This window comes from Accipiter gentilis, chromosome 14, assembly GCF_929443795.1.
Source record: "Accipiter gentilis chromosome 14, bAccGen1.1, whole genome shotgun sequence".
In the NCBI taxonomy this organism is placed as follows: Eukaryota; Metazoa; Chordata; class Aves; order Accipitriformes; family Accipitridae; genus Astur; species Astur gentilis.
In genome coordinates this window covers 28,703,567-28,725,501 of record NC_064893.1, presented here as the reverse complement: position 1 = coordinate 28,725,501, position 21,935 = coordinate 28,703,567, and the positions used below count along the sequence as shown (strand labels likewise).

Here is a 21,935-nt window from a genome sequence, read left to right as displayed (position 1 = left end):
CATTTTTCTTAAGTGTATGGAACAGTAAACTTGCCTCAGTTGTAATCTGAAAACTGTGAAACGTTGTGATACTTGAAGCAGGGTAAGCAACCAGAGCTCATATCCTGCCTATTGCAAGGAAGCGCAGCAGTTAATACAGAACTTTCCCCATTACTCTTCACTGTATCAGTCATCTGCAGCCTAACCACTGTAAAATTTGGTTGTGGTGATCCATTATGAATGCCACTTCTGACCAGCATTCATTTCATTCAGAAGTGCAGCTTGAATCACTGCAACTGTCACCAAACCCTTTTCAGTTTAGAATTTAGTGATATTTTGTACTGCAGAGTGGTCTGGTTGACCTCTGAGATTAGGGCTTTGAACCAGGATGGTGTTTGCTTTTCTAAATGTGACACAATACCTGCATTTTTCTTACAGAAAGCTAAAACCATAATTGTCTAAGCCTGAGTGGTTTGACAATCTGGGGTTTTGGTAGCCATTATAGAGTGCATCAATGATCTGGACCTAATGCTGGAGATAAAGTGACTTTTAGTTTGTGAGGTATTTCCTGACATTTATGCTTTTCAGTCAAAATGATGGATATTTTATGAGGCTGCTTAAAGGGGCCAACTCACACCTCCCTGCTGGCAAACATGGGTCTGAAAATACAAAATCATAATGCCTTGTGTTCACTGAGACCTTAGAGCACTTTCATACACAATTCCGAGAGCAATTTCAAGTCTTTCTTAGTCATGCCAAGGAGATTGCTCTGCCAAAATCTGTATGAAGCATATAATCACAAGGATCATTTCATGCATCAGCTGCATTTAGCAGAGTCATAAGCAAACAGCCCCTGAAAGATATATATATATATGAACTAAGTAATCTCACCATGGGTTTCCACAGATTTTTATATTCTTTTGTAGACATCCATTATGGTCCTTAATGATCATCTTGGTAGTACTTAGGACTGGACAGACTTAACTGAAAGAATGTTTTCTTTTATTTCAATTATTAGACAGATACTGTCAACATATAGGGGAAAAGATATAGAATTTTACAGTATTAAATTCTTGGTCATAAAAATGGACACAATATTCTCAAGATGCAACATCACCAACGTGAAGAATTCTAATGTTTAGGATGTGCAACTTTTTCCTCTGCAGTTACAAATGAGCATTTTATTTTCCTAAAGCCTGGCTTTATTATTTATAATTTTATTATTCCTTTTAAAAGTCAGGTTTATTAGGAGTTCAGCCCTTGATATCACTCAAATACTGAAACTTACTTGAACTAAAGTCCTGTTAAAATTAACTGAAGTTTATACGAGCAAGAACTGTTGAGAGCTATCTCCTAAACTGCATTGTATGTTGGCATGCTTCTTTCTCGGAGATATCATTTTGCTTTGCTTCCAGTAGTTAACATTTCTTTTACAGAAAAAAACTGAGGAGAGGCTACAGATAGCCTAATGGATAGGAGATTGGTGTCTGCTGAATTGCCAATGTCTGTTTAAGGGTCACCATCTTCCACAACTATGTATTGCCTTCTGAGACCTCTCAAAATGCTTAGCATTTTTAACACCTTTGCAAAATTCTCCAGTTGCAGAAATCACTCAGTGGGTATTAAGACTACAATGGATTTAGAACTGACTTGCAATCTTCCAGAAATAACTATGGTAGATTACTAGCATGTTAACAATGTTTAGGACCCATGAGGTGGAAGAATCAGGAAAAATATCAAGATAGGTCTCTCCAGCAAAAATTTATTATCTTAACAGCTCTCACTTAGGTACTTATTTGCTACTGATCAAATCTGGTAGTTTATCATCAAACAGTAGCTTGTCTGTATAATAGCTTCTGTATTTGATGTTCAGTGCGAACAACAAGAATGCATGGGAATATTTACCGAATCTGAGTCTTTCCACAGACTGGCTAGGATTTCTGGCACTGCAGAAAGTAACCTGTTTCTGGGAAGGTTGCCTCTCAACCTTTTCCAGTGAGGCTATTACTGTGCAGTTATGAGCAAGTAACAGTCACTCACTGGTTGAGAGCTGTGTCCATGAAATGCTGTCCTGCTGTCTCCCTGTTTGAAAAAAATACAATTTCTGCATAACTCAAGGCACTTTCAACATGGTTATTGTGAGAATTTTAGTAGAAAATGCTTGATGACGTGCCGCAAAATACATGTGGGTTTGTTTGTTGCTGTAACTGATTTCTTACGGCTTTATTAGTCTTGTAAATTACCTCTGCTTTATTCCAAGGATGAGTAAAAGAAACAGTTCGGGACAGTTAGTTGAAACCCTTCCATTCTGGAACAGCCTGCCTGTTACAGAAGGCCCTTCTCAAGTAACAAGGCTGTTTTGTAACTGTCGGTTATAAAATAACTTCCAGGCAGTCTACTTACAAAACAAGTTGGCTGAGGACACCAGCAAGCTGCCCTGGGTGGGGCACGAGTACGACTGCTCATGCATCAGTGAAGGAGCAGCGTCCATCAGTCCAGCACGTGCCCCTGTCCCACCAGCCACACTCGGAGGATCTCTGCGCCCTCTGGTGACCGACAACCGCGTCCCGGTTTGCCCCGAAAACAGACCGTGCCGTAACGGGGCAATAGGTGGAACCTCAGTCAACTGTAACGTCGGCCCATTTTACCCAAGCAGTAAGAGGAGGGCTCCTGAAGGTCTGAGTTAGGATAAAATGCGTATTAATTCCAACTTTAACCGATTAAGCCTTTCAAAAGCTAATCGGTTGCATTTATGAAATGAGCGTCTTACAACACACTCGCATAACTAGAAACGTTTTCAAACGTAACTAAAACTCAGTTGACGGAAGCTTCTCAGTCGCACTCTTTATCCGCACCTCAGCTCACGGAGGGGGAAAGAACTCAAGCAACGTGACAGCTGCTGCCTTAACGTCGCCCTTCAAGGCCGTGCCCGGTGAGACGAGAACGACTCCACCAGGCGATGCCGTCTCTCGCACCGGCACCGGAAGCGGCCCCGCCGCGCGCCTGCGCACTGAGCGCGGCCGAGCAGGGCCACCCGGCAGGCGCGTGACACCCGCCACTGCTCGGGCGCAGCGGCCGAGGCTCCTCTGCGTGACTTCCACGCGTGCGTGACCCCTGACGTCAACGCGGCGCCGGGCGGCGATTGGAGGCCAGCGATCCGCGCCCCACGGCACGGCGGCGGCTCCCTCCGGGACTGCGCAGGCGCAGCGGCTGCCGGCGGCAGTGCCTGGCTCCGGAGCGGCGGGGTGGGGGGGAGAGCGCGGTGGCGGCGGCAGCAGCGCCCCCGGCCCCGCTCCCGCTCCGTGCCCGCCGCCGCCATGAAGATCTGGACCTCGGAGCACGTTTTCGAGTAAGTGCAGCGCGGGGGCGGCGTGAGGGGGGAAGCAGGGCTGGCCTCGGGGAGGGCGGCCGCTCCTCCTCCTCCGGCCGGCGGCTGAGGGGGCTTCGCCGCCGCTGGGCCGTCTGCCACTCCCCGGCTCTCCCGGGCCGGCTCGGCGCCGCAGCCCTGCTCCGGCCGCCGCGGCTCGCTCGCCTCCGTTGACCTTCCCCCTGCGCGTCCTTGCCGCCGTGGGGAGCCGCTCGCCGGCTCTGAGGCCGCTCTGCTGGGGGGTGCAGCCCGGCTACCGGAACGCGGGCGCCGCCGCTGCCGCCAGCAGGGCGGGCAGCGTGTGGGGTGACTGCCGTCGGCTGGGGAGGCAGCCGGCGAGCCTGTGGAAGCCGCCTACAAACCGAACCGGGAGGCGTACCTGCGCGGCGCGGATCCAGCTGCGGTGTCGGCCGCCTTACGGGGTATCTTTGCGCTGTCCTCGCCTGCGGGGTGCAGGGCTGACCAAAGCATTGAGTCGCTTCGTGTTGTCGGGGCTCGAGGGCTCCAAAACGCCTGTGCTGAAAAATAATCCGAAGGCAATACTTGTCAGAGGAAAGGAACAACTTAATGAATTACTCTAGTGCTGCTGAAACCGGAAAAAACTGCAATCTTTCAGCATCATGTCAAAGGGAAAACATTCTTATCACATTATAAGCCAGAAGCTAATTGAACTCAGGAGTCCTGATTAATCAGGTGTATTGTATGCTCCACTTGCATGTACTACCCTCCAATCCACAAAACAGGTGTTTTCCTCCAGGGAAGGATATTTGTAGGGTCTAGAACTAGAAATTGAACTGCGTTAAAAATACAAATCAGTTAATGTGTTGTGTTCAGTGTTAATAGAAATCCTGTTAAAAAACAAAGGCGTACAAATTTATGTCTTGATTCTGTTTTGGCAGTCACCCCTGGGAAACGGTCACGACGGCTGCCATGCAGAAATACCCAAATCCCATGAACCCCAGTGTGGTTGGAGTCGATGTCCTGGACAGACACATAGACCCTAGTGGGAAGTTGCACAGCCACAGACTCCTCAGTACTGAATGGGGAATACCCTCCATTGTGAAATCAGTATGTATTGTATCGCAGGGCTTGAAAAGGGTGCCGGAGGGAGGGGAAGCTTGTGAACCAGGTGTTGTAATAGGCCTGTATCATGTCGTAACTTTAATGGTTTAAAAACGTAAGCATTTATGTATCAGGAAAGCTCAACAGCAGTACACGTAACGACTTCCTGACAGCCAAAAGCTGCCTAGATCTTAGACTGGGTCCATCTTGAAAATGAGATCAACTGAATAGTTTTATTTTAAGCTAAACCCTAATTCTGTTGTCTCGGTGTCTGTTCAATACAGTAACCACTAATTAATTACGCATTTAAAGGCACTAAAAAATGGCAGTTGGTTAGCATAATTAATTCCATATATGTTTGCTTGTCTTCTAGCTCATTGGCACGTGCAGAACAAAGACATACGTTCAGGAGCACTCTGTTGTTGACCCAGTGAAAAAAACAATGGAGCTTAAATCCAGTAATGTAAGTAGTTGTGTTTGTGCAGTTGAAAGAGATTACAGATTATAATAATACCTTGTAAATTTGAAAAGAAAAATCATCTTGATGTTAACTTGAAATTTGCATTAGAACAATACAAGTTAAAGGTGTAAGTAATGTGTTTATAGTTGACCGGTTCTGTTTTTCAGAAAGAAGCTACTAGGTTTTTGGAACTTGTCAGGACTGAAGCATCTGAACATACTGATGAGCAGGACAGGAGTAGTTTTGGGGGCAGCAGCGGGGATGTTAAGAAAAAAATTTTAAAAGCCATTTGGTGTACACTGTCACTGTTTCCTAACCATGTAACATTTTGCTCTTTGTACTACTTCGTCTGTCTGATACCACTGTTGAAATATTCTTGTAAATGTGGTAATCTGTATTGGTAAATGATCCAAAAACTTAATGAAAGAGAACTAAATCAGCAAATGCTGAACTTGGAGATTTCTCTACCTTGTTCTACAACGCTAATTCTTGCAGGAAAAGTACAATGTTTAAATTGGATATAAGCATTAGTTTTGAATCTGCAGTTTAATTTACTACATTCCTTCGTATTTTTATCAAGGGGTAATCTTGTCTTATGTTCTACAGATCTCATTCACAAACCTTGTGTCAGTAGATGAGAGGCTTGTCTATAAACCACACCCTCATGAACCAGACAAGTAAGTACCTCTTTGTTCTGAGATTGCCCTGAAGTAGTAGTTACAGACTTTGGCTTTGAAAATTTCCATGGTTTCCCTTGAACAGAAGATGAGGTTTACATCACTTCTGTTACAGTAACTTGTCTAAAAAAGAATTAAATGGATTGTCATTTTCTCTAGTGACATTGCTTCTGCAGAGCACCTACTAGGAAACTTAGTATGGCTTAGTAAGCTATGATGGAGTCCAATTCAGATCAGCTTTTCAGGGAGTTGTCCTACGTCGTATCTGTAACTGAGTTTGTATACAATCTTCAGTTATCGGCTCCTTATTTCTGATCTCTTCATCAGCCTGAGCCAGAACCACCACTAGAAGCCACGTTTATCTGCTTTCAGTCTATAGTTTTGGAGGTTTGGGGTTTGGTGTTTTGATTTGTTGGGGTTTTTTTAAGGCAAGTTTAAAGCTTACTGAGTCTATACTGCTGGAACTAGTGATAATTCTGAAGGATCTTTCTAGGGTTTCTAACATAAGAGTTTTTTTCCTCTCATGACAGTCAGAAATGTTAAATCCCTATTGTTGAAGGGGTTGTCTTAATACTGTTTTCCCAGTTTACCTTCACTCCAAATCTGCTGTTTCCTCTCTTAACTTCCTGGTGCTAACGATGGAAATAGTTGAGTGCCACAAAGGGACAGTTGGACTTAGTGGGACTCTTGGTTTTTTGTTTTATGAGTAAAAGCATAAAGCAGTTAAGCACTGTGGAAGTGGGTTGTGTTTATGGGGCAAGATGTTCTGTGTTCTCCAGTGAAGCTGATGAGGGAATGTACTTGTTGGAGAGGAGTGAGTTTCTTTCAGCAATGCATTCTTTTTTTAAACTACTCGGAATAATTCTGTTTCCTGCTCTCTGTTTCAGAACCGTTTTGACACAAGAAGCAATAATATCTGTAAAAGGTGTCAGTCTTAGCAGTTACCTAGAAGGCCTAATGGCAAACACAATTTCTTCCAATGCTAATAAAGTAAGTATGACCCTTGTGTAAAATGTGTGACCACTGGCTAAATGACAAAGGGAATAAAAATATCTTCCTTTTTTCTTTTTTTTTTTTTTTTTTTTTAATTGGCTTCTTTTGGCAATCTTGGGAAGGCTCTGCATAGTTCTACTGCCTTTACTGTGGAGACTGAATGCTCAGCTTGCTGAACTTCCTATTTTTTTTCCTCTTGTGAATGGAGATAATAAATTATTATTGGCAAAGCTCTCTGAATCTTCACTGGAAAAAACATCTCCACTCACTTAACAGTCTGCTGCTGTCAGTTTTGCTGCCCTCTTGATGCCATCTGTTAGGTTTTACTGTTGAAAAAGGATATACATCCAGACAGATCTGAAGTAGTTACGTGGGAGTAATGAAGTGGTGTTTTAGTTGAGAGTCTGTCCTCTGGGAATCCAAAGATATCTTGAGTTCAGCCTCAAGAATGATAAAACAATCTGAATAAAGTCTTTTGTGGTTCATGTGAGCGCTGCTGACATAAGAAATTTTTTCATGAAATGTAAGGCAGTACATATTTCTGCAGTACTCTGGTTATTGAAGCAAGAAATACCACAGAGGCATGTATTTCTGTACCTTTTCTTCCTTTTTTCAATTATTGTGTCATTTAATAATTTTCAGTAAGATAGGGTTTAACCTATTTACTTATTTACTAAGATTTATACATTGATAAACTTCTCTTTAACTGTAGGGCCGTGAAGCATTGGAATGGGTAATTAATAGACTGAATGCTGAAATTGAAGAGTTCGCAGCTTCAGCAAGAGGAACCATGAGGAATTCAATGGCAGCAGCAGCATTTGTAGAGAAATGATAGTAAATATACCTGTATTACTAACAAAGATTAACAATCTGAAGCTTCTCTCCAAACATAAATACATGTATCCTTTGTTATTTAAAGGCATACCTGTGTATTAGGCATGTTTCAAATTTAATTTGGAGAAAAGCTGAATTCTTACTAATGAGGCTGATGCGCAAAGCCTAGTTAATATATTGGTTCAGCTGGACCGAATTCCAGTTACAGCTGAAGAAGTAATTTTAAAGTATAGTTCCTGTATTTACATGAACACTAACTTATAATGTTTTCATATATGAAATAGCCTCATTTAGCGATGAGGCTGCATATGGTGGAGGAGACTGGCATGTTAGGTTAACTTCTGTGGAATTTTTATTTTTGTGTGACTTATGGACTACCTCTTTTGGGACCAAGCCCAAAATTCAGCAGAATGGTTTGTTCCAGCATTGTTCTGTTTGTTAATTTTTGATAGTTGTGTGATACAACTTGGTTTAAAAGAAAGTTTATTACTTGATGCTTGAAATACAAAAGAATGTACAAAATATTTTTTGATAAGCTTTTTAACTTGTTTGGCTAAACTAACATGGTACTCAAATTGTTTTTCAGTCAATATAGGTAAAGCGTACAAAATGTCTCTTATCTACTAAGACCTAAATTCTATTCCTAAATGCAACATTAATAAGCTGGTCGTGCAGTAACTTAAAATAAAATTTTATCTTAAAGTTCTGTAATAAGTATCTCTGTTTCTAAAAGCCCATTGAATAAAGGGGTGCAACAAGTATAGAGCCTTAAAATCTTGCAAGCTGCTAGGGCATCTAAGAATAGTAGGTGTTAACTTCAAAATTTCAAAGAACCATTTAAAGGACTAAAAAAACTTTTGTGAAGTTGGCTAAAGCAATACCTTAACATAAGAGGAAACAATATTAAAGAATGTTAACGATGTACACATTAACTTGATCATGCTTCAAAAATAACCTGTTACATCAACTGAACGTTGTGTTGTCCTTTAATTTAAAGTGTTCTAAGTTCCAGAAGTTCCTTTACCTTTTAAACTAATTTGCTTACAATACAAGGCTCTTCAAATGAAAAGCTTGAGAATAAAAAGTTTTCTACAGTTTGTGTTTGTTTCTTGGTACTTGCTGTACATTCTTGGTACTGCCACCAGTCATTAGCTGTGGGAACTTAAAAGTTAGACCTTGACATTCTTCCTTACACAGTATACTAGTCTGCTCGTAGTCCTGTTGACTTCAGCAGAGGCTATCTGTCCCATGAGGCTCCTTCAGTGTGAAGGAAAAATGGAAGGACACAGCCCTTGAATTAGCTGGTGCTTGTATTTTGGTGCCAGAGGTTTTTCCTGGAATTTTGATTGTAAGCTTACCAGTAATTTCAAGACTCTCTTTTAGCCATTAAGAACTGTAATGTCACCTGTCCCAGCATATTTTATGTTGCATGCCGTTTCTGTTATATCAGAATTGCCTATTGAACAGTGTCTGCTATATAGAGAACCAGAGCTTATTTTAAGTGGTAAAGACATGGGAACACATTCTTCAGTAAGATTTGTGTAGGGGGAAGAAAACAGGTGTGTGTGTGTGTATATATATAAAACTTTTACAAATTTAACTATGCTAAATATTTTTCTAAAAAGAAACAGTTTCAGACTACCTTGCTAAATTGAAATCATTGAGGTTTGCCATGCTTTTACAGGAGATTATTACAACTGAAATAGCATTTCAATTTAAAAAATGTATGTGAAACTTCTGCAAAACTGTACCATGATTTCTGATAAAAATATGCAATGCTTGAAAGTAATTTTAAGTGTTTGTTTAGCCATTAGCATCACTTGGTATTTTAAAGTCAATTTGTTCTTTTCCTAATTTTTCTGTGCTAAGGACTGCACATATGAACTCAACTCACAGTTTGCCCTTGCACTGAAAAAAACTTACTGTTTAATTTTTGCAAGCATTCAAAAACTTCTTGAAAGATCATGATTTTGTTCTATTTTATTTATATGCCTGCATTCTCATTCTGTCAAAGTATGGCTTTCTGTATGTGGCGCTTTTTAAATAAAACTTTATCTGAGTTCTGGCTAGTTCCTGAAACTTTCTGATCTATTTGATTTTTGTAACTACTAGGCGAGTAATCTGAAATGAGGGAGGTGAAGAAATACTCTGGAGTTAGTAGCTTCTTTTATTTAAATGCATATCCTAAAATGCACATTCACAGCTGCTGTGGTCTTTTTTGTTTCTTAATAACTCCGCTTTTCTGCAAATTCGACATGTTAACTAGTGACCAGATTTCACAGTTTGCTAGATCTTGTGGAAAGATTTTCAATCTACTTGGACTGAGATTTGTATGCCACAATTTACCTGTTAAGGAATGTGTCTCTGCATGTGGAGTCTAATACTCACTGTTGTTAAGAGCAGAAGAGAACAATATGTTTGGGTCTGTACAAGTCATGTAACAGCTTGTCTCTTTACCCCCAGTTCTCACAATAGGAGACTGCACCTAAAGTGGCTTTGATGGGGAGGACTGTGTGTGCACCAGTTAACAACCCATGTGCTGTCCCACTGCAGATGGAAGCAGGTACCTGCCCTCTGCAAATGCATACATACTCGGATGGTTTCTTCACTAGTCACTTCAAGTCATGTGTTCCCTCTGGATCGACTTCACAATGCACTGCAGGGCTATGTCATGGCTGGCAGTGCTCCAGTGAATGTAGAGTGCTATGGATGAATGCACCGATGCTGCAGTCAGTGAGTGTGACCTGAGGTAGTGCAGAGAAGCTATGGGTTCTGGTGGTTAGAAGGAATGGAGGAGGCAGGTAAGAGAAAGGAGCTACAGCTGGAGGGACAAAACTAAAGGACCAGTAAGAAAGGGAAAAAAAAGGCAGGGGGAGGCAGAGCAGAAGGGACAGAGGTGGAAGAATGTGATGTGAACAAATCAGTGGTGTGGTCCCTGGTGGATCCCTACCTGCTTAAGCTTGTCTAAATGGATTCATGTTTTACTTTATCTGCAGATTTAGGCTTACATCAGTAAACTTCAAATTCACCCATATAAATTTGCGGAGAAATAGAACAGTAGTAAGTTTTAGATCCAAAGTTCAATGGCCTGGAGAATATTTGAGATGGCACTGTTAAATCTTTTGTTCTCACTGCCTGTCGTCTTAAGTTTTCACTAAGAGATCATCAGGTTTCCTTACTGTTCATTGTCTTAATTATTTTGGATTATTTTCTCCTGTGACCCTTAAGTACTCCCAACACAGCTACTAAGGATTTCTGCCAGGAGGGAGGACATGCTACAAGTCTCCAAAGCATCCTTCTAAAGCAAGTTGTATCTAGAAACGCTGTTACAGTTAATTTAAAACCAGAAGTTTAAATTACAGTAGCTGGAAGTTGAGGTCTTGGCAAGCTTAATGCCCTCTTCTGTTGAGACTGAACACTTACATCATCTGCTGTTCTACTAAGCACAGTGCCCTTCAAGTCTCAAATATTTGTATGGACATAGCCAGATGCCTATGGAAAGATTCTTCTGAATGAAACTGCTTACCTGATTTGTATCTAAAAGTTGAAACAAGGAATGCAAAAATTACTTTTCCTCAGGTTTAATATAAGAATTGGCCTTACCAGTGGTGGAACTTTGGTGTTAACTTCGTAAAGATTTTTTTACTGTAAATTACACCCACCTTGACTTTGTCCTTCACTTCTTGATTTAAACAGGCTCAGGATGGCTAAAGCAGCAGTATAATGGATTAACTTGTTTTACATTAACTGCAAGGCATTCTAAGAAGAACTGATCTGTAGGGTTTTAATTTTTTTCAATAGTGTGTAGTTGTCTAGCTTCCATGTATCCATCTGCACTATAAACTTGTTAAAGACTTGCGTTTGTGCACCTTGCTAATTGCCTACTACTCTCTGTTCTGGAAGGTACTGCTTTTGACAATCTGAAATGAAAGCTGCTACCATGGAAGAAAGCAAAATCCTACATATACTGTGACACTGAAACAACTTGTGTCTTTATGAACACTAAAATAATACCACTTTTTTCAGTCAGCAATAGAAATTAAGTACTTTCAAAAAGGCTTAATGTACCTCTGTCCTGGTTTCAGCTGGGATAGAGTTAATTGTCTTGCTAGTAGCTGGTACAGTGCTATGTATTTTGGGTTCAGTATGAGAAGAACGCTGATAACACTGATGTTTTCAGTTGTTGCTAAGTAATGTTTAGTCTAAAGTCAAGGATTTTTCAGCTTCTGATGCCCAGCCAGCAAGAAGGCTGGAGGGGCACAAGAAGCTGGCACAGGACACAGCCAGGGCACCTGACCCAAAGTGGTTGACGGGGTATTCCATACCATGTGATGTCACATCTGATATATAAACTGGGGGGAGTGGGGTCAGGGGGATCGCCGCTCAATAAGTATCTGGGTGTTGGTCGGCAGGTGGTGAGCAATTGCATTGTGCATCACTTGCACATTCCAATCTTTTTATTACTACTATTGTCATTTTATTAGTGTTACTATTATCATTATTAGTTTCTTCTTTTCTGTTCTATTAAATTGTACTTATCTCAACCCACGAGTTTTACTTTTTTTTCCGATTCCATCCCCCATCCCACTGGGTGGGGGGGAGTGGGCGAGTAGCTATGCGGTGCTTAGATGCTGGCTGGGGTTAAACCACGACAACCTGAGAAGTATTTCTTCTTGCTGATAATGGGTGTCAGCACCTGTTCAATCATAGAGCAGTTAACTATAAATGTAAACCAGTTGTTTGTTTTGGAAAAAAAACAGAAAAAAACTTAACCACCCTTTCCTACAACATTGCTGATTGGTCTATTATGGTCTATACTTGCAGTTAAACTGTACAGTCTAGCATATTTCCAATAAATGTAATATATGGTAAACGTAAGCACCCATTGTCTAGTAACTGCAACCTTTCAAACCCCTCTGGCATTTGACGGTTCAAAGGAAAGATCAGCACCTTGTTGAGATTCATGTTTATGGAAGAACTGAAGAGTGCCGATAAAGAGAGCTTGTGTGAAAGTACTGAGTCCTTTTAGAATCCTTCTGTTTCTCAGGGTGAAAGTTGTTCTTCCACTTGCACAGGGCCTGTTAATTTCTTTCTCAAATAATTTGATAGCTTTGCTTTATATGTTGGCATAGGATTGAATTATTCTAAAGGTGAGATTACATGTTACAACTATGCTGAACTAAGTGCTTACCTTCAATGAAAGGAAGCAGTCCTGTGTCTGCCTGCCACCTTGTTCCTGGTTGTGCTGTCCCACTTTTTCCCTTGCACTGAAGATAGTGGTCTTTGCACCCTCTGTTGAGCCAAGTCAACTTGTTGAGCCAAAAACCCATGAATGTGAGAAGTGATATAAACTTTATGCAGCCAGCAGCCAGGTGAGACACACGGAAAGAGGAGACATGGACGATCTCTTTATCTATAGGAAGCTATTGGGTGGGCTGAAATGATATTGCCTCTGCAATGTGTATTACAATAATTTCATATTGCATCTACTAGAAAGAGTATTTGATGCTGTAAACAATGTATGTTATTATAACAGTAAAATTTACAGTTTTGTAAACCAGTAACATTGTTAAGTTAAAGTCTTTCAGGCTTATATATCGCAAGAAGTTCAGCACAAGGTGGCTTTTTTACATTTTCTTTTTCTCCAGAAAGAATTGACAGTCCTTTAATCAAAAAGTTTAAAAACACTGAGCTAAAAAAATATTATCAGCTAGAATATAATAAAATGAACAACATAACATAGTAAATATTTTCGTAATCATGCACCCAATCCTTTTTACACCAAATTAAATGAAACCATTGGCCCTGCTGTGCACTTTGGTATTCCTAGAGCCTGTTCAACTTTGTGGACACCCTGGTAAGAAATCTGCTTTATAATACAGCAAGTAGCATCATTTTGGTGAGTTCTTGATAATGGTTTTTTTGGGGGGACTGTGTAGATCCTATTTACCTGTCAGACAACTGCTTTGGTTTATCTAGATTTAAACTCATTTACATATAGCAGGTGCAGCAAAATCTAGTAGGTATGTTGTGAAATCGGGAGTAAGGAAGTGTGTATCAGAACCTGTACTTTGAATTAATTTATATTTTATAGTCATGTCATATTCCGGCCTATCTAGCTGAAGTACTAGAAGCATGTCACCTTCTTAGCCTGATGCTCTACACAGTTTTATTTTCTCTATTTATAATTGCCAGTTTTGAGGAACATTCAGCACACTACACATTTTCCCTGCTTTTCCTGGTAAAGAATAGATAGAACAAAAAGAAACAGGGTGCTACTGCACAGATTATGTTGTTTCCCTATCTATCTGCAAAGTGAGAGGCAATAACAGCCCTTATTTACTTAAGATCCTGTCTCCCTTGTCTTTGAAAGAAGTGTAAGCACGTATGAGATGAAAATTTCTGAAACCAGGCTCCAGCCATTGATGTCACCTAGGTGTTTTTAAAACTTCTATTCAATATTATCATCAACTGTGGACAGAATGTTTTACATTATCATGCCATTTTGTCATAAAAACATTTTAAAAGTAACACAGGTACAAAAGTTATTAAATACATTAAAATAGGAAGTCAGCACAAGATTCTTGAAACTTGAGTGTACCTGAATTTTGCTCTGCAGATCCTGGGTCCCTCCAGAGACTATTTATGCCAGATTTTGTAGAATAGACAGCTGAGAATTTGGATTACAGCGCAAAATTATTTTTACTTTGAATCCAGATGTCCAAAAGTTAAAAATTAATGCCTTCATCTACTTCATCAACTAACCTTCAAAATGTTGTCCTGTAATAGGAAACAGCATAGAACTGCAAGTTTATCTTAAAGATTACAGCTGATTTCGGAGTATGTTTTCTGCTGGTGCTGTGAGGAGTGCTGTACTTAGACAAGAGGAGATTTAATAGGAGATGACCCGTATTGTCATCATCATGGCATGATTTCCAGTAGCTGTGGAACAGATTAGGGTCATCAGCAGAGAGAACAGCAGAGCTTTACCAGCACAGCCCAGTATGGCTTACACAGGCAGAGAAAGGAGATAAATCCACAGCTATCAAAGGTAGGAAGCATTATTAATGACCTGTACATTTTATGCAATAGTGACCATGTTTCTTGACAGTGTTATTTCATAGGAAAATGTGCAGTAACTTTGCCATTTTAAATTAAGGGAGGAGGAACACAGTGAAGAGATGATGGAATTTATAGTCTGTTGGAAATCATGTTGATACTGGCTTTTTATTGTATTGTAATTTGCCTTTTGTACAATTATTTGTTCTCCCCTGTACAATGTACTTGAGAAACTTTTAAGATTAAAGGCAGTCAAAAATGATAGTGGAGTTAGATAGCAAGCATATTTTTTTAAGGGGTTAATTATTTTTGTTGTTTTATTAAGAATATAGGGCAGCAAGCAAACTTGGAATTTCATCCCAAATTATGCAGTTAAGAAAAATTTGCTTTGCCTTTTGATCTATAAACATTGTACTCTTGATAAAATTACAACCATGTTGCATGAGCTCTAAAATTACAGATGCATTACAAATAAATATTAAGTGTATTCAAGAACTATTTTGGATATTATCATTGGTACATAGGCAGCTTTTTTTAGTCTGGTAATTTTTGTGTCATGCTAAATCCCCACAGTTTTAATATTTGCATAGGAAGACATCATTCCTGTCAACTTCAGTCCACGTTCAGCTGACACCTGCTTCAGTTAAGAGGTGACCTCAATGGGAGTTCCACCCATGGTGATTATGTTAAGTCCATTATACACGCATCTGGACATCAGTTGTGTAATTACATGGCAAAGCTTGGGTGTATTCACCTGAGAACCTGCAGACTCCTGTATATGTATATCTTTCACTTTCTTGGTCCATAAAATACTTTTCTGATGACTCTCTGAAAACCTTTATGTGCACTCCTGTGCCTATGTCTGGAAAGACAACAGCAGGTTTCAACTACCCTCTGCTTTGTGGCACAGTCTTGAGACAAGAGAAAGCAACTGTAGATCAGCCTCTTGATCTACTCATACTATAATTAGACGCACCTTTATGAACTGAAATATAAGCTGTTCTGTTCCCTTTTTAATTAAATGTCTGCCTTCTATCAGAACTTCTCTTTAGGGTATTTTTATTAAACAATGCAAACTAACCACAAATAAAAAATTACTGTTATTACAGTACAGGATTTATGTCCAGAGGTACAAAATAAAAGCAATAAAATAAGACCTTTTTTTAATCTGAAAAACAAGTAGAACTGATATTGCTGAAATGGGTATTTCTTAGTTTAGCATACTGCTAGCTTCCAAAAATAAATCCTGCACATGCTGCAGAGAAAAATACTGTTTTCTTTGCCATTTTTGTTAGCATCATCAGGAAGATCCACATTTTGTAGTTAGATGTTATGAATCGAAAGGAAATAATCCTTCATACCTTTATAGTAAGAGGCCCAGTTTGACTTGCTGCCATTTACAGCTGTGTATTTTTTTTTAAATCTCTGTCCGTAACCAGTAAGCAGCCCAGTATCTGAATATCCTATGACATCTGGAAAAGAAAAAAAATGTTTTAATTTCCATTCTATTACATAACTATTATTCTATTCCAGACCTTCAGGACAGGGAGATGGCATTTGACAGGAGGGTATTCTTTGTCAGGCTATCATAGATGCTAAAATCTGGTTGAACAAGGAGAGACATGCCAGGACAGAAGAATGTCTGCTACTGTACGTATTATTCTGTACTTGTACTTCTGTACTGGTCCTCTGTAAAGGAGCAATATGCTAAATAAGTCTGTCAGCAATTATTACTCGAGTTTTCTGCACCAAAAGAGAAACTGCAAAGAGATATAAAGATTAAAACTGTATGCTTAGTTATTTTCAAAAGGAATATTATTTGTGTTCATTATGGCTTTTTGTTTTGTTTTGGCATGTTATTAGAGATCTTTAAAATACTTCTGATTTAACAGCAGTCATGTTGTGGATTTACTTGGCTTTTCAGTGTCACCTCTTCAGTCTACCTGGACCTACTTGGTCTCACTTTTTTGGCCTCCCTGGACCCCTCCAGTGTCAAGACTTCAGCCTCCTTGGAACACTTTAAACTCCCCTTTTCAGATTCTTTGGATTTATGCAGTCTGAGCTCTTCATCCTCTGTGGACTTCTCCAGTCTCACTTCTTCATCTTCTCTGGACCTTTCAAGTCTCACATCTTCAGCCTCTTCGGACTTCTCCAGTAGCTCCTCTTCAATCTCCTTAGAGCTCTCCAGTCTCACCTCTTCAGATTCCTGGGAGCGCTCCAGTTTCACTTCTTCAATTTCACTGGACCTATCAAGTCTCACTTCATCAGGGTCTCTGGATCTCTCTGGCGACAGTTCTTCAGTCTCCTTAGACCTCTCCAGTCTCACCTCTGTACCCTCCCCAGATTTCTCCAGTCCTACTTCTTCACCCTCTCTAGACCTCTCCAGTCTCACTTCTTCGTCATCCCTAGATGTTTCCAGTCACACCTCGTCAGCTTCCTTGGACTTTTCCTGTACAATCCCTCCATCCTCACTAAGTGTCTCAGACGGCACCTCCTCAACCTCTTCAGAATCACTAGATCTCACTGATTTTAACTATTTCATGTTTCAGGGCTCCTCTGGCTTATCCTCATCGACCTCTCAGGATGTTTCTAATCTCATCTCTACACCCTTTCTGGATGTCTCCAATCTCACCTTTCAGGATGCTTCTTCCCACACTTCCTCAGTTTCTTTGGACGTTTCTAATCTCACATCTTTAGTTCCCCCAGACCCATCCACTCTCACATTTCTGGATGTTGCTAATCGCACTGCTTCAGCTTCTCTTGATCTCTGCATCTAACCCTCTTAACATATTCCTTCTCTCTGCAACCTCTCTACATGTTTCTAAACTTTCCTCCTTTATGTGCTCTTTTCTAAGTTCTGTCTCTGAAAGTTCTTATCTGAGGAAAGTTTAGGGCTTTACAAATATATCCTAGCATCTAAGCAGAACTGGGCATGAAAACAGGTCATACAAGTCTATAATGGTGCCTTGTTTACAGCTGCATAAACATCTATATATATATATCTGGCATTTTTGTAGAGCACAATTTCTGTCACTGATTTCCATTCTGTCTCAGCATGCTACCTCCCCCAAAAGTTTAACTTTTTTAATTCATGCTGAATTTTTATCTATCAAGATCAACAAATAGTAAATAGAGCTAAATGTGTGAATAATTGCATCCAAGTTGTATATCTCCATTACAGATTTAAATCTGAATGCATTGCACAGAATTGCAGGCAGAGGCATTTCAGATGGAGGTGCAGAGAGAGAAGATTTGGCAGGAAAAGAAAACTGGGGGAAAAAGAGCAGGTGAGGACGGGGGTAGGGAGAAGAATCAGAGGTGTGGGGCAGGAATACAGGGACATGTAGCTGGAAGAAAGATGTTGACCTCTGCTAGCATAATTTTTTTTCTGCCAAGCCGTATCTGTGGCCTGGGCTGCCCATGAGGCTTAAAATAATCTTACTGATAATTATTTTACCTATTAAATCATCAGATGTTACCATTAAAGCAGCATTTGTATGGAACATCCCCTTTATCAATATACTATATATATATAAGAAGTAGTGCAGTTATTTGTGTTGCATCAAATATGTTGCATAGGTAGCAGAGAGGGGCTTCCTTAAATCTTTGGTGCTTTCTTGTATCTTTTTGTTATCATTGTTACAGCTAGGTTTTAGAAAACAAATATGTTTTGTTTCTATATCATCTCACTGGCACCGTTTCTGTGTTAAAAGCACTATCATAACAAATATTATTTAATTTTTCCAAGTTGGAAAGTTTTGCTCCAATATGCCATGTCTGTCTCAAAATTAGGATAGAAATGGCTCACACAAAAAAATAAACAAGGAAATAAATGCATGAAATAGGAATTATTTTCTGCCTCCTTTATACTAGTTATTTCTTTAAAATTAAGTAGGAAAGATTGTAATACATGGATTTTTAGAAATTAACCCCAAATTCAACAGGAGCAAAATTGTTTAGCAATTATTAAAAAAAATAACAAATCATTGGTCCAGATGGAAGGAACTAGTGTAAAGTAGCATCCTAAGGTGTTCACTTTCAAAAATGTCATCACAACTGGCACTAACTAGAGTCTTCTTCAGTAATTTCAGTAGAGAGATTAAGTAGGCAAATTAAAGACAGGAAATTCTTTCCATCTTCCCCCTTTTTCTTCCTTGTTGGTGTTCCTACTAATTACACCAATAGGCAAACTTCTCTTACTGTCATATGCTATCCTGGAGACAGACTCTGACATATCTGGTGAACAATTGCTCTTTTTGTTCTGGTGGATCTATACTGACATTACAATGTGTGGATTGTTAATTGCAATGGCTCTGGACTGAGATCTCTAATAAAGCTGAAAAATTACTCTGTGCTTTAAAAATGTACTGTAAGTGAAAACATCACTGCGTAGTGATGTGAAGTCACTGTGTGATTTCCAGGGATTTGCACTTCAGCCGATATGAAAATCGGCAGGAAGACAGAAGGGCCTCTGTGCAAAGAGGACCAAAGTCACAAGCATTTCCTCAAGACCTGTACAGCTTCTGGAGGATTCTTATATATTTGGTGACGTGGTTTGGCTCTGGACGGAAGGAATACAGAGAAGAGGTATACATACTTAAGTGCAAGGATTTAACAAAAACCCAATCCATAATCTCCTTAATTCCTTAGTCCTAATTATTTAAATGAACATTAGGTTACGACCAAATTGATTCCTTATCAAATATGATTTGAGTCCTCTCATAACTTTTTGCTTATTATATATGGAAAACTGTCTGGTTTTCCATCAAGTGTCAACAGATGATGACAGTGTCTAGTTTGCTATGTTGTCTTTTATGAATTTGTTTAGAGCAAATGATTGAATATAATTTCAGATGTATGCATAAATGGTCTTACATCCAAAAGAATCCCATGCTAAGGCATCATGTCTGATGGGATAAAACTGAGTATGGCACAGCCTGGCCATACACGGATTAAAGCTCCAAATTGAAGACAGTCTCTGTTTATAAAAAATCATTGGCTTGTAAACCATTTTCTTCTTTACAGTCTTACCTAGAAATCTAAGAACTGATGGCACAGAGGGGTAATGACAACTGATTTAGCTGGGAAAAACCCCCATGCTTTTAACTACTTGCTTGGACTCTTAGATTACAACAGGGCTACTTAAGAATGAGGTAATATGTCACTAACTAACCTAAGTGCTATATAACTAGCCATTTGCCTCACAGAAGAGTAGGGCTTTAACTTCTGTTCTTTAGTTAATTGACGTGTAGCGTGTTTCTGGCAAATTACCGGCTCTGAATCACGGAAGACCACACACACACCACCCCCGAGGCAGGTCCCAGCCGGCCACACCCGGAGGCGGATCTGAGACCTTCCCAAAGAGAGAAGGTCCCAAACCTTTCCCAAACAGATCCCACCGGGGGGAACTGGGACAAACACGTCGGTTTGGAGCGGTGCCGACCACGTCGCTGTGCCTGCGGGCCGCCGCGGAGGGCAAATGGCGGCGCCGCGACCGGGGCGCCTCAGGAGGAAAGGCCGGGAGTCGCGTGCCTGATTCAGCCCTCTGATTGGTCCCTGCCAGAGGAGAGCGCTTGTGACTGGGGGAGCGGCTGCGTAGTTGCCATTGGTCAGACTGCCTGAGGTAATTCGGATTCCGATTGGCGGAAGGATCATTCCTGCTTGTTGACTGGCTGGGAGGCAGCGCAGTGGTCTTTCCCCTTCCGGTGGGCGCTGACCTTGCCCGGGAGCGGAGCCGCCCGTTCGCCCCCGTCTCTCGGCCCCGCAGCCATGGTGGCGTACTGGCGGCAGGCCGGGCTCAGGTACTCGTCTGGCGGCCGCGAGGCTCCTCTCGCGACTTCCTTGCGATAGCTGTATCGTCCGGAGGCGAGGGCCTCGCAGGGAGGGCTGGCGGAGTCACAGCGGTGCCGCTGGAGGGGGTGGAGAAGCTTTTGGGTCGGGTTCGAGTCTCACCTTCGTTTTCTCGCCCCTTTTCTCTCCTGCCTTTAGTTACATCCGGTATTCCCAGATCTGTGCCCAGGTTGTTAGAGCAGCAATGAAGCCTCAGTACAAAGCAGAGGCAGAAAGGGCGGCAATGGCCACTGTGAAAACTCTGAAACCCAAGAAGGAATAAAATGTAAGTAAACTGAGTGGGCCGGGGTGCCTTATTGTAGCTTTTTATACGAGGAGTGTTGGCTTCCCGGTGTGAGTCGGGTTAATGACAGTCCTTAACTGCTCGGTTCATTTCGTGCTCTATGTGGAAAACCGGCTCTGATCTTCATGCGTGAAACTGGAACGGATTGCTGACTGGTTTAGCGCAAATGTGTGCAGAAGTCTCTGCATCCTGATGATTACATGTGGGATGGGAAACTGCTTAATCTCGTTAGTTTGATAAAGTGAGATGTTATATCCGTCAAGCCCTGCTTTGAACGATCTGGGGTTTGGTCAAAGTTATTATGGACTTATGCAAAACACCTGGGTTTCTGTAGTGATGTTCTTCGGTTTCCTGTCTCTCGCTTTACTAAGCCAACAGACAGCCTCTCCGAACTACTGTTTCCCCTAATTAGCAGACTTATTTGTGTAAGGGTTATCTACTATCTGTGAAAGATAGATGCTACTTGTACCTTCATTTGTGACAACTGCATGCATCACGAGCAGCTGAAATCTCTTCTAAGTAGAACAGCTTCTATTCCTGATCTGAGATGAAATATTACTACCTTTTGTTTGAAGCTGTCGTGGTTCAACCCCAGCCAGCAACTAAGCACTGTGCAGCCACTCACTCACTTCCCCCCCCCTACCCAGTGGGATGGGGGAGAGAATCAGGGGAAAAAAAAAAAGTAAAACTTGTGGGTTGAGATTTAATAGAACAGGAAAGAAGAAACTAATAATGATAACACTAATAAAATGACAATAGTAATACTAAAAGAATTGGAATATGCAAGTGATGCACAATGCAATTGCTTACCACCTGCCAACCAACACCCAGTTAGTTATTGAGCCAGCGATCCCCCTGACCCCACTCCCCCCAGTTTATATACTAGATGTGACATCACATGGTATGGAATACCCCGTCAACCACTTTGGGTCAGGTGCCCTGGCTGTGTCCTGTGCCAACTTCTTGTGCCTCTCCAGCCTTCTTGCTGGCTGGGCATCAGAAGCCGAAAAATCCTTGACTTTAGACTAAACATTACTTAGCAACAACTGAAAACATCAGTGTGTTATCAACATTCTTCTCATACTGAACTCAAAACATAGCACTGTACCAGCTACTAGGAAGACAATTAACTCTATCCCAGTTGAAACCAGGACAGAAGCATACGTTGTATATATTCTTAATCGAATAACTTGTATTTTAAATCTCTTGTAGGAACCGATCTGTGGTGAATAACAGCAAAGTGCAAAGCTGTAGGCAAGCTCAAGACTCTGCGATACAATGTCATCACATTAACTGTAAAACTTGCCACTATGTAAATCAGCATGCTAATAAAGGTAATTGCTGTTAAACAAATGAATGTGCGGAAGGTGG

The 21,935-nt window shown here is 40.8% G+C and overlaps 2 protein-coding genes and 1 long non-coding RNA gene across 3 annotated transcripts; 2 read left to right on the top strand and 1 right to left on the bottom strand.

Moving 5' to 3' along the window:
* Positions 1-1,095: 1,095 nt before the first annotated feature.
* Positions 1,096-13,075, bottom strand: LOC126045351 (uncharacterized). Its single transcript, XR_007508070.1, has 3 exons — positions 12,564-13,075; positions 3,726-3,864; positions 1,096-2,061 (listed from the first exon to the last, which is right to left on the bottom strand). It is a non-coding gene; the product is annotated as an uncharacterized LOC126045351 (long non-coding RNA).
* PRELID3B (PRELI domain containing 3B) lies at positions 3,186-10,334 on the top strand. Its single transcript, XM_049816349.1, is given in 7 exon segments — positions 3,186-3,328; positions 4,246-4,414; positions 4,782-4,871; positions 5,475-5,545; positions 6,433-6,535; positions 7,251-7,317; positions 7,320-10,334. Coding segments are annotated over 7 exon segments (687 nt in total). The 5' UTR covers positions 3,186-3,296; the 3' UTR covers positions 7,475-10,334.
* A 7,039-nt stretch (positions 13,076-20,114) lies between the features above and the next one.
* On the top strand, positions 20,115-21,917 carry ATP5F1E (ATP synthase F1 subunit epsilon). The gene is made up of 3 exons (XM_049816350.1): positions 20,115-20,232; positions 20,420-20,546; positions 21,777-21,917. The coding sequence occupies exons 1-2, from the start codon at positions 20,201-20,203 to the stop codon at positions 20,541-20,543; spliced, it is 156 nt and encodes a 51-aa protein (XP_049672307.1). The 5' UTR covers positions 20,115-20,200; the 3' UTR covers positions 20,544-20,546; positions 21,777-21,917.
* The last annotated feature ends 18 nt before the right edge of the window (positions 21,918-21,935 follow it).